Source organism: Serinus canaria, chromosome 3, assembly GCF_022539315.1.
Source record: "Serinus canaria isolate serCan28SL12 chromosome 3, serCan2020, whole genome shotgun sequence".
Classification (NCBI taxonomy): domain Eukaryota; kingdom Metazoa; phylum Chordata; class Aves; order Passeriformes; family Fringillidae; genus Serinus; species Serinus canaria.
The window spans coordinates 32,791,613-32,803,859 of record NC_066316.1 but is presented as its reverse complement, the minus strand read 5'-3'; the positions used below and the strand labels follow the sequence as shown (position 1 = coordinate 32,803,859).

General features: G+C 36.9%; 1 protein-coding gene across 4 annotated transcripts in view; it reads left to right on the top strand.

Annotated features, from left to right (window-relative positions):
* The window catches only part of MAP3K4 (mitogen-activated protein kinase kinase kinase 4), a 63,287-nt gene that overhangs the window by 36,334 nt on the left and 14,706 nt on the right, over nucleotides 1-12,247 (top strand). Inside the window, exons 14-19 of one of the 4 annotated variants that reach the window (XM_030235509.2) lie at nucleotides 1,023-1,101; nucleotides 3,135-3,201; nucleotides 5,393-5,489; nucleotides 6,383-6,505; nucleotides 10,292-10,392; nucleotides 11,481-11,561. In XM_030235509.2, coding sequence (XP_030091369.1) covers nucleotides 1,023-1,101; nucleotides 3,135-3,201; nucleotides 5,393-5,489; nucleotides 6,383-6,505; nucleotides 10,292-10,392; nucleotides 11,481-11,561 — 548 coding nt within the window. Of the gene's footprint in view, nucleotides 1-1,022; nucleotides 1,102-3,134; nucleotides 3,214-5,392; nucleotides 5,490-6,382; nucleotides 6,506-10,291; nucleotides 10,393-11,480; nucleotides 11,562-12,247 lie in introns of all 4 variants that reach the window. The other 3 variants (XM_030235508.2, XM_030235513.2, XM_030235512.2) reach the window with 3 other exon arrangements.

The window sequence follows — 12,247 nt, the reverse complement described above, 5'->3', positions numbered from 1 at the left end:
CCTTGAGTACTCTGTGCACTTTGGGGCTCCATAATCTAAGAAGGACATAAAAATATTGCAGCAGGAAGGGCAGTGAAGATGGTGAAAGGACTAAAGGACAAGATGTAATGAGGAGTAATTAAGGATGCTAGGTTTGCTCAGCTAAGGGAAGAGGAAAAGGAGTTGCTATCTGCAACTTCATGTCTTCTCTCTGGTGACTGTACAAGAGAAAATAGCTTAAAAATGGCTTAAAACCTGCATTTGGGGAGTATCAGATTGGTATAAGAAAAAGTTCTTCACTGAGAGGTGGTCAAGTGCTGGGAAAAGCTCCCAAGAGAAATGGTCATGGCCCCATGCCTGCTGGTGTTCAAGAACCATTTGGAGTGTGCTCTTAATTTCTCTGTTGCCCTTTGTGGAGTCAGAAGTTCATTTCTGATGATCTGTGTGTGCCTCTTCCAACTCAGGATATCCTGTGATTCTATTTGTGTTTTGTAAGTTGCAGCTGCTAGTTCAAGTAGGTCAAAGAGGGAGGCAATGGGGGCAGCAGGTGGCTGAGGGCACAACTCATTCCAGCCAAGTTACTTACTTTACTTTGCCACTCTAGGCCATGAAACCACTGATGCCCAGTCATTACTAATCAGATAGTCATGAAAATCTTTAGGATCCTTTCAGTCTTGTATCAGAAAGGAGACTTCAGGCAGGGATTGCAGTGGTTTGGCTTGTTGCTGTGAAACAAATGATGGTTGAGTTGATGATATTGTTTGGAAGATAGCATGTTATAGGTCTAGATACATAGCATGGCCTGCTCACCTTATTTGGCAGTGTCCTTGCTAAAATCGGTCTTTGTCCAAAAATAACTGGATAAAAGGTAACGTTTTTACATTTTATATATTGGTCTGTTTTTTTAATGAGGATTTTATCATATTTTGCAGAGGAAAAATAATTAACTGTTATTTACTGTTCTTGGATGTAGTTAAAACTCTTAATGATGGCTTTAGCTAAAGCCTGTTTCATTTTCTGTCTTTTTCTTTTCTTTTACATAGGTGGGCAACTCAAGGTTTTGATTTTCTTCAAGCCATTGAGCCAGCATTTATTTCAGCTCTCCCAGAAGATGACTTCTTGGTATGGATAAGATTTTCCATTGGTGTTTATTTATAAATGATATCAGTGAAGCTATCAATGTATGTTTTTCAGGGATACTTTTTATAGAACAACATCTGAGCACAGATGCTGTTCTGAAGCTATTGCTGTGGTATATCACTGTTGATGCTGCTATCTCTCCTGTTTGTTAGATTGTGGAAAGAATAGATTTGTGATCATTGCCAGTAATGGTTTCAGTTTGCTGAAAGTTGCTAGTACTGTCTTGGGAGGCCACCTTATCTTGGGTCTTGAATAGCTGACAGCAGCTTTCTACAGAGATTTATAGTTGTGATAATAAGTTTCTAAATTTTAGTTTCTGAGGCTTAACTAACACTTGAAGTTCATCTATGGATGTGAATACAAAATCCCTGTCATTTAAAGATTTTTTAATTTTCAAGTAGTTCCAACATGAAACAGACTTTAGAACATCTTTCTTTTGTTTTTATTATGAAAAAAGCCCAATAGACTAGAGCTGGCTTTTTTGTCTACTCTGCTTTCTTCCTTTTCCTGTTCTGAGAATTTATTTCTCATCTTGATGCAATACTACAAAAAAGTGCAAGCACAGTTGCCACAAAATAGCAGAATGTGAGTGTTAGGACCTATTGATTTTTGCTTATTTCAAGATGTGTTATGAAATGCCAACCACATTAACCTTGCATAATCCAGAAAATACATGGCTTCGACTTTTTTCTGCATGTATTTTTATCAGAAGCTCTCTAGTAAATTATGTGTTAGTCCTGCATTTGTGTTGCTGGGAAAGGGTTGTCTGCCTTAATGACAGAGTTAAGCTGTTATTTGGAATACACTGATACTTTAGCTTTAGGAAGCAGCCCCTTAAATTCTTCTGCTTTGACACAGTTTCTGAAACAGACTTTGAGCAAGTAAGGGGGGAAAAAAGGGATGAGCTCAAAACCTTAACTGCATTTTTGAACTTTTTTTTTCTTAAACTGGATTTCAATTTTGGAGATCATCACTTGAAGCCACTTTGATTAATCTGTATAGCACAGGTCACAGTATTTTACCTAGAAATGGCAATGTCAATTCTGATCTCTCAGATACTGCATCATGTCATGGAAGAACGATGGTCTGTATTTAGACCTCTACATTTCAAGATGAAATTCTAGCTCAGTCTGCATTGGTAAAATATGCCAGTCTCAAGCTCAGTGCTTCGTTAGTTTTATAATTCTGATTTTTCTTAGTCCTTGAACTTTTTGGTCTTCACTGAGTTTTTGAATTTTTGGAAGAAGTTTTGGCTACACTGAGTGACTGGCAAATAGAAGTGACCATCATAGCAGCTTTACCAAAGAACATAATTTTACTACTTTGTGAAGATGCATTGTATCCCTGGTGTTCTGACAAGTAAATTGAACCAGAGAAAGATTTAACAACTTGTCCAGGATTACATACCTATTGAATAGTGCACCTAATAATTTGGCTCAGATTGTCTGAGACCCAGTTCAGTGATTTTAACTTCTAAAATTCCTTTCATGAAAGTTTTGATAGCTTCATGGGTAGATAAAGAAAGTGAATTTCTTTTAAAATGCAGGGCTTAATATTTTTTGTTTTAACAGAATTTCATCTTAAGATTCAGGCCATCATATTCTCCCACAATTTTTTTAGGTTTCTTCTTGGGATGTGGAGGGTAAGAGCAGAGAAGGTTGTTACAGTTTTCCCAGGAAATGTGATTTTAATTATATTAACAATGAATGTTAAGTTCCAATATCTTTGTATTTTCAAATGTTCTTTATGATATGCCGCTGTTCAGTTCTTACAGTTATGTAATTTTGACAAGGACAAAAGGCAAGACAAAGCTAAGACTTCTAGCTTTAAAAAAATCAGTTAAGTCAAAATGCTAATGTGGATCCAGAAGTTTATTAGAATAGGTAGAATATAGGGGCTTATTTGGCAGATTGCATACGTGCTTGAACAATGTAATTTTGTTACTGTGAGCTTTGTCATATGACCATTAACCTTCTTGTAACAAAACATCACAACTTTTTGTTTGTCTTTCCTAGAGTTTACAAGCTCTGATGAATGAGTGCATTGGCCATGTTATTGGGAAACCTCACAGTCCTGTTACAGGTTTGTACCTTGGTAAGGCAGAAGTTACTGGCATTTGTTCTGGAGCTTTGCTGCTGCTGTTACAGAATTTTGATTGTAGAGTGCTTTTAAAATGCAAAAAATACCAATAAAAGTATTTTCAATCTATTTGTGATTGATGTGAAACCATTATTCCCTGATAAAGTGTAAATATGTGGTAGTTTTACCCAAGAAATTTCAAAACTTTACAGATTTTTTTCCTCTCATTTTATCTTTCCTGTGAAGTCCTACAAATCTTATAGGAAGGGGCTGTGTTGTTTAAAGCTTGGGTAAAGAATTGGTTTTAACTTTAAGAAGGCAGTTACAGCTCCCTCTCTCAAACTTTCATTGTAATGCTGCAGTTATTTACACTTTGGCACTGCAGATGTTTTTGCTTCTGATGGACTTTATATTATCAAGTACACATGAGTTATACATGGGAGCTGTGCAAAACAGTTCTCTGCTATAAAATATGGCATAATGTAAAATACAATTTTATAGATATAAATGTCAATATCATCAGAGTGAAATCAACGTATTTGATGATGCATCTTGAGAAAATAATGTTTTGCCTGGTGTGTGTGCCTTTTACTCATTTCTTTCTCAGCACTGTTTCTGTATTTTTCTTCTCAACTCCATTGACTCGTTTACTTTTCAAAATACTTTGTCATCTTTTTTATCTTTCTCCTGATGCTCATGTCTTGGGTGGGCTTGATGATAGAAGACCTGAGGGGAAGGTAATCTGTCCCCAGCAGAGGAGGTTTTCCAGTTTTCAGGAAAGCTTGTTTTGATATCATTTTGATGAGAGGGTCTTATAGCTGACAAACATTTTGCAGTGTAAGTCAATCAAAGAAGCATAGTCTAAAATCAAATTTAGCCAAATTCTGGACAGTGATGTAAAACCTGTACATTCACTTTCAGTACTGCTGTTAAGAGGGAGACCTGTTTTAGGTGGATCACCAGCATGATGATCCCAAATTTTTGAAACTCTTATAAATGTTATTGCAGACACTGCAGATCACACAAACTAAATTGCTTGACAGCTTTTATCTCAGAGGCCTGGGGAGGAGGTGACACAGATAAGTGGTGCAGACTTCAACAGCAGTCTGAAACTTTGTGAAATTTAACATAAACTGCATCGTGGGTGAAGATGTTGCAGATACCCATTCCTATCTCCTGATCAGAAGAAAAAGATTTCCTAGTTACATTTGCATACCACTTTGAAGGACTTAAACCCACTGTGGTCTTTACTTCTTTTCCCAAAGCTGAAGATCCAGTAGTGTTCACACTGCTGCCTCTAGACATGTAGCTGTGTATCTCCTGGTGTTTATCCTGTCTTTTTGCTTTGTGAAACAGCTGATGTCTCCCTGGTGGAGTAGGAGCTGCCTTCTGGGTCTCCTGCTAGTGTATTTGCCAATTACAGCAGGACAACCAACATCTGGCCCTGCCATCTTTTGCTTGCCCTAGTAGTGCAAACAAGGCAGAAACTTAGCTCCCTGAGAGGAACGTAGCCTGGCAGAAAGTACTGACTCATGGTTTGGAGGGCAACCAGCTGTCTTGAAGATGTGACTGCCACAGTATTTTTCTTAGTATTTAAGGAGGAGTTGGGGGCAGATGGTGTAGACTGCTCTAGTATCTTGAATTAGTTAGGCTTAAAGATAGTGATACCCATTTGGGGTTTGTCCTGTCCATTTGTACCATTTCCTTGGGGCAGACTGTCATGGGTGGTGTTAGTTTGGGTAAAACTGTCATATGTGGGTTTTTTCCACAGCTTAATTTGCTTTCTATTATTGTCTGAGAGAGCTTAATTCTTATGGAAAGGAACATAATATTGCTCTCTGCTAATTATTATTTGGTTAATGTTTATTTTGTAATAAGATTAATTTGTGAAGTAGAAGTAATGAAGTTTTTATGAAGTATGTACACATTTTCTAATTGCTAGTTTTTGGCTATCTGGAGAATTTTCATTATTTTATGGATGAGTTAAGTAATACAAAAGTATGAAAAGTATTAATACATACGATTGATTTATTCAAAGTTGGAATAATATGTATTTTTATTAAAGGATAAGAAAATACATGCCAGCTCACACTTAACTCTGTAAATAGGAATTTGTTTTAATTTTGTCTTGAAATGGCCCTTAAGAGAGTTTTTTTGACATCTGAGTAAATATGATCTGTTTTTATGTTTGCAGCTGTTCATCGAAACAGTCCCCGTCCTGTAAAAGTGCCTCGGTGCCATAGTGATCCACCAAATCCTCATCTCATCATCCCCACGCCTGAAGGCTTCAGGTATTAAGCATTAGTACAGCATTTTAAACTGTTTTATCCTCTCTTGGCTATGCTGAATGTCAGTAAGTGGAGTACCTTCTCTTTCCCTTTGAGGGTGAAGCAGATAGAAAAAATTAGCATGTATGTGATCCAGAATTTATTGATGTGCTTTTAAGGACAATACAAGTTTCCTTTTCGCGCTGCTTGGCCACCCCTTTCCCCCCCCTCCCACCCCGTTGGTGCATGGGTTCTCACTTTGAAGTAATTTTTATCCCCTTTATCTTTCCTGAAACCAGTGTTTCAACGTAAAAAGCTTTAATTCAGTGAAAACTGCTCATTAACAAGACTTATATTTCCTTCCACACTTTGAATGCCTGCTGAAGTTCCTGTGGCAGTGCTTTCTGCAATTTACATACATGGAACTTAAAAATGCAGCATTCTGAGATATGGTGGCATTTCTGCATCATTACCAACCTACTGTGAATAAGCTTAAAACAGTGGACCTTTTCTTCTGCCTTTGAAAGAGTTTTCATGAGAATTATAACAAAAATAGTTTAAAAAAAATTCAAAATAAACATCACCATGCATAATTTTACACAGAGGGCCCTATTTTCCAAGAATATGATGACAGTGAGAAACTCTACAATTGACTTTTTTTTCAGAACCCACTTAGCTTTGGCAGAAACTAGTAGTATTCTAAAGATTAGAAGATTTTTATTTTGACAATTATTATTATTGTATACATTGGCAGCCACAAAGCTTCTGAGACCCAGAATAAAAATCTTTATGTAATTGAAAAACTTCTAAAATCAGGCATCATTATACACACTTCAATATTTTGTTTCTAAAACAAACTTTCAACTCCATCCTTTTTTTTTTTTAACCTTTTCCTGAAGTTTTTCTCCTTGCCACAGCACGCGGAGCGTCCCTTGCGATGCGCGAAGCCATGGCAGTGTTGCCGTGAGTCGCCCCGCTCCTGCTCCTGTCGGGAGCGACTCAGCCCAGCCCAAACCTCTCAGCAGTGCAAATGAGACCAGGTAGCTGCGCTCCGTGCCGTAGCAGACTCATCCTCCCTGCATCACCCACATAACTGTTCCCACATACATCCTAATAGATCGTTTGCACCGTGCTCTTCCCTCCATCGTGTCTTCCACTGGCTCCTTCATTCATGTTCCACTTGAGCAAAGTCACATGTCTTGGAAATCCATGATGACACCACTTTCAGATTCAAAAAGCCTGAACATGTGGTAGTTAAAGCATGCAGTTCTGACTTAGATTACAGATTTGCTCAGTAAAATGTCCATGCAATGAATATATGCCAGTCAGCTCATTGGTATAACTTTAGTAAATAATTAGTACTGATAACTAATACTTAGAATCATAGCATCACTTCCACTGAGATAACTGCAAGATACAACTAAGGACAAGGATTTTCTTTTTTTTCTTCATGTTAGCTAACAGTTTTGGTATTGTTATTGTCCGTCATATTTTGAATACAAGTATTTTGAAATACTGTGTAGTGGCAAATGCAAAATTAAACATGTGAGGATTTTTTAAAATCATTTCTTGCTGCTCCTTTGGCTTCATAGGGTGGTGCAGAATAAACTTAAAAACTATTCTTGTATCAGGATATGTAACAGAAATGGCTTCTGTATAATCACAAGTGACATTTTTTTGACAGACCTATGTTAGTATCTTTATTGTTTTTTGACATTTCATTTGGCTGTTAAAATTTCAGACTGTTGGTATTTCTTCTTCTCGTATTACAAGTCAGACCACTGACGTATCTCCCAACTTTATTTTACCTTTTTTTTTCCACTGCACCCTTGACTGTGAAAGGCCTGCTCTTAACACAGTGGTGTTATGTTATCTTAGGGTTTAAAAATAACGTTTTGGACTCTTATTTCTGCTGCAGAGTACTGAAAGTTCTTTGGGATAGAAATTCATATGAATGGATACACACATCTGACTACATCACAAAGCTGGTAGAGAAGAGAAGAGGTGGTGAAGGAGCAGTAGATTGATGGTGACCAAGCAAACTTGGATTTAGCTTGATTATGAATTGTTTTGTAATAAATAATTTTTGGTTGTGAGCCAGCAGACCGTCATAGTTTGTTTTGTTATCAGATGCATGGCACAAGCATGCATTAAGCTGTTAAGAGGGAAGTAAATGGCCATTTTTTATATGTAATCTTTTGATTTCATTCAAAATGCAAGTTTTTCATTTTTATTGCAAGACGTGACTTGCACCTTTTACAGTAGCCTCCAGATGTATAGCTTATCAATTCAGACCTTTTTTTTGCTTGAAAATACATCTTGAAATTTTTGTCATTCAAACATAGACATTATATATCCTTTATGCTTGTGTCTTAAGCCCCATCATGAAAAAGACAGAGTAGGCAGTAGTCTGCAGCATTGGAATAGCCCTTTCAAGTAAGTAACATGCTAGAAAATTTTCTCTAAGAGGTTCTGGCAGCTTTATACCCTGACAGTGGGATGCCTAATTAGTGTTTTTAAAGATTTGTATTTTTCTTAGAGTTTTCAGCTTTTTTCTGAATCCATTTTTCTGATGGTTGTTCATAAAATATCCCATAATCTTGTTTTTTTTTTTTTTTTAATGCACTGTCTAGATTTTTAAATAGCATTTAATACCCTGTGTGAGCTAAGAATCATTTGAAGAAAAGAATTTATGAAAGCAGAGAGAGAGTTTTGAAGGCTGCTGGGTTTTTTTTCAGGGTTCTGTTTATTGAGGAAGGCAAAATACTACAATGTAATGTATTTATAAAATTTTTTTTGTTTTAGTATAGTTAAAAGAAAGTTTCAAACTTTGATGCATTATGGTCTAAATTATGAATTTACTTTTTGTGCTCCAAAGAGAAATAGACTCTTTTGGATCAACAGAATGTTTTGTGGTTTGGCAAAGCGTGGAGTCCAGTGCAGAAATAGCACGAAGACAGAAGCTTTGGACACTTTCCAGAAACTCTTTAGACATTTAAGACATGATTATAAGCATTAGATATCTATGAAAAGTTGAATGTAGGAACTTGGTAAATCAGTTGTACTAGGCAGTGCATAGTGCACAAATGCCACCATAGTTCTAGTGAAGTTTTTTTTTTTTAACAACAGCAATCAAAAGAAAAAGACATTATAGTATAACTAGAAATTAAAATCCAAAGCACTAATACCTGGTTGTTTACATTGAGCTTTCTGGTATTTATACATTTATGCTAGGCTTATGTTTATAGTCTTTATAGATGGTCAATTTTTGAGTTAACTGTGGTTATTATTCGTCATTTTGTTATTTATCCAGGGCTGGAGCGAAGAATTATCTAGCATTCTTCTCTTTTACTATAATTTGTTGCCTAATAATATGCATACAGACTTTCTGGATGAATAAAAGGTGGGGGTGCCTAAGACGGGCCTGAAACGGGATTTAGGCATCTGCATTCAAAGCTGTAGTGCTTAGGCCTGTTCAGCTGCTGCTTCATTTTAGAGGTGATGTAGCTTTGCTTGTTTTTAAGCATTTCATGCATCAGAAATCATTGCTGTATATGCTGAGAACCACCTTAGCCTTCTTGCTCATTAAAACCTCAACTTCCTGAAAAATATTGAGGATTTTCACTAGTTTAGTTTCAGTTCCTGCTCAAACTTATAAAATCTGGTTGGGCAGAAGAAGGAAGTGCAAAGCAAACATTGTATGGAGAACATTTACATGGGAATAGGTGGTTGTGGTTTTGACTTCTGTTCTCAAGGTTGTAGCGGTGTTTTTCTGTTATTTTTGGGGATTTTTTTAAACTATTTTTAGATAATACTCAGATACAATTTGGAAACAACTATAGGACTGGTAGTCCTCTCATAGGTGTGTGTGGACCTTGTCATGCAAAGTATTTTTAATCTTTTTGTAGTGGTTAGCTTTCAGTGAAGGATTTAACAATGTTGCTCACTTTTCAGTAGCATTTAGCTCATACCTCTAACATACTATGTTTAAGGAGACATCAGTCACAATTCTTCTCCATCAAACTTCAAAGATTGAAGGGGAACCTATTGCAAAAGGGTAGAAAGACTTCTGCAAAGAATTTACAGCTCTAAAATGAGTGGACTAATTGTCTGGGGCTGGAGGAAGGTGGCTGAAGACCTAAGAATTTAAGTCTTGTTTCTCTTAATGTTGTTTTCCTTTCTATTCAGCCTTCTTGTTCATCTGACTCTTAACTCTGAGGCATCTGATTCCACTCAGTGCTGGCCAGAAGAACTGAGGCCTCTAAGTGATCAGGCAGCTGTCATTTAACAGTGTCCTTCCTGTCAGCCAGCTTATGTTTCTTTATACTGGTTCTGACTTAATGACTGTGGACTATGACTGTACTTGCAGTGCACTAGGCACATATGAATCAGTTACTGCATTTCGTCTGATGATGTGGCTCACGTTATCACCCAGCTGAATCACTTCTGATTGTGTATCCAACCCTGGCACAAGCTGCATCCTGCAGCAGCTGTTCTTAGTAGTAGGTTACAAGTCATGAAAATGGATTCTGTTGCTACAGGCAAGAAACAGTTTGAAGTAGTTTATGCTTTGGAAGCTTAGGGCTTTTTCATAGAGCAGCATAACTAAAATAATCTAAGTAATATTTTGAAAAGTCTTCATTTGAGTGAAAAAGCACAGAGAGGCTTTTCTGTTTTCCTTTTGGCATCAGTTTTCTTTTCATGTTGCTTTCATGGTTCATATCCTAGGCTTCAGAGGTTCTGTCTCTTAAAAACTGCAGTTAAATTAGCATTGCAGTAAATAAACACTTATGCCATGTTAATTGGTATGATGGCTCTTTTAACAGGGGTTCCAGTGTCCCTGAAAATGATCGACTTGCTTCAATAGCAGCTGAGTTGCAGTTCAGATCCCTTAGTCGTCACTCCAGTCCCACTGAAGAGCGAGAAGGTGATTGTCACAGTAACAAATTGTGATCTGGCTATGCACATGCTTTATGTCATGAACATATTTATCTCTGTTCCCAGCTCTTACCCTTTCAAAAAATTTTTTTCACCTCATCACATTCAGAAATCTTAGATTTTTAACTTGTGGGCTTATATGGTCAGAGAATGTCCTTTTGTTCTAAGATATATTCTTTATTCTCTTGCCATTCATATTGTTTCTGAATTGTATCTGAAGGGATTTCCTAGTGCTTTACTGAGTTCCAATGTTCAAAATGAAATTAGTAATATTATTTTTGAATTATATGCCCCATTTGATAGTAAATTTTGAAACACTGTTAGTGAGGTATGAACTGGATCCATGAGGACAGTGAAGTGTTTTCTGTCCAGTTCTTTATCCTTGCAGTAGTTGTATTAAAAGTACTTGCTGTTGTTTGAATCCTGGAAGAAGGGGCAGGATGTGTGACTTGATGTCCTGATCAGGGCTTCTCTCTCAGGTTTCCCCAGCCCCTGTATATGTGGTATTTATTGCAACAAGTACACTGAAAGATTGATTGTGCAAATTGAAAGGAAGTACAAAATCTGATGCAAAACAGAGTTGATATTGTGGCCATCCACACTGGATTGCATAGAGAGGAATGCCTTAAAAATTTACATTAAAAGGTGCGGGAGACTTTTTTCATCTTTGTCTTTAAGCAGATGTTTAAAATACTGTCTGCCTCATGTTCATTCCATTTTTTTTGGTGTATATATGAAAAGGAAGGTGGCTTAGGTTGGAATTAATACAAATCTTATTCTAAGGAACCTTAGAAAATTGTTTTCCTACAGATATCTTGCATTTTTGATTCTGAGTGTCCTGGCTTGAAGTGCTTCCCTAAGTTGTGGAAGGAGATCTCTGTTTCTATTCAAATGAAATTCTATGTTATAATTTGTTTTCTGAAGAGAAGTCAATTTTGTTTTCAAGAGCGTATGTTGCTGTACATGTAGGGCTATTAGTCCTATATGTAGACTAATTTTCAGCTTCTGCTGAAAATAGTGGCATTATCTTTAATATGAGGTAAAGCTACTTTTGTGCTCACACTGTTGTTTCTCTAGAGCCATTGTATCCAAAAGGAGATTCCAGTGGTTCATCCCGGCGGAGTTGGGAGCTCAGAACGTTGATCAACCAGACCAAAGGTAGGTGTTTGGGAATCACTGTAATGCAATGTCTGTTAGACCAGTGCTGTACTGAAAGGTGGGATTTTATTGTGGATTGTGAAGAGTTCACAGCAGAACAGAGAGCTTGTGAACAGCTTTATAGGAGGGAGAAAAAAAAACCCTGATTGCAGGTATGGGATATTGCTAACAGAGTCACAAGGTAGGAGTAATTAAACTTTATAAAAGTTGATTCTTTTCAGTTTCTGAAAGGTACTACCAGTGTTCTACAAAATTGTGTTTATTTATTACTATATAGAAATTGCAGAAGTTTGCTGTCCCTATTCAGTGCCCAGTTATGATAGTGGGAAGCACTTTCTCACTTCCCAAGATCTCTCCCCAGTGTGAGATTTTCCTGTTTTGGATATCTAATAGTGTGTGGTCACACACTGTTTCCTAAATTTAAGGCTATTGTGGGGCCTCTTTCTCTCTGACTTTGTACTGATTTTCATGAAACTGAAAGTAAGTTGATCACTTCAGACACTCCTGTACTGTACGGATCGATGCGTGAAGCTTGGTGGATATATTGTGGCAAACATAAATGTGAGAGTAGAACCCCAGGAAACATGAGGAAAACGTTTCTGTTATGTTGGAAACTGGTCTCCTTATTGTCTTACACAGAACACAGGAAGAATTACAAATTCTTATTTTGAAATCTTGAAGTCAGA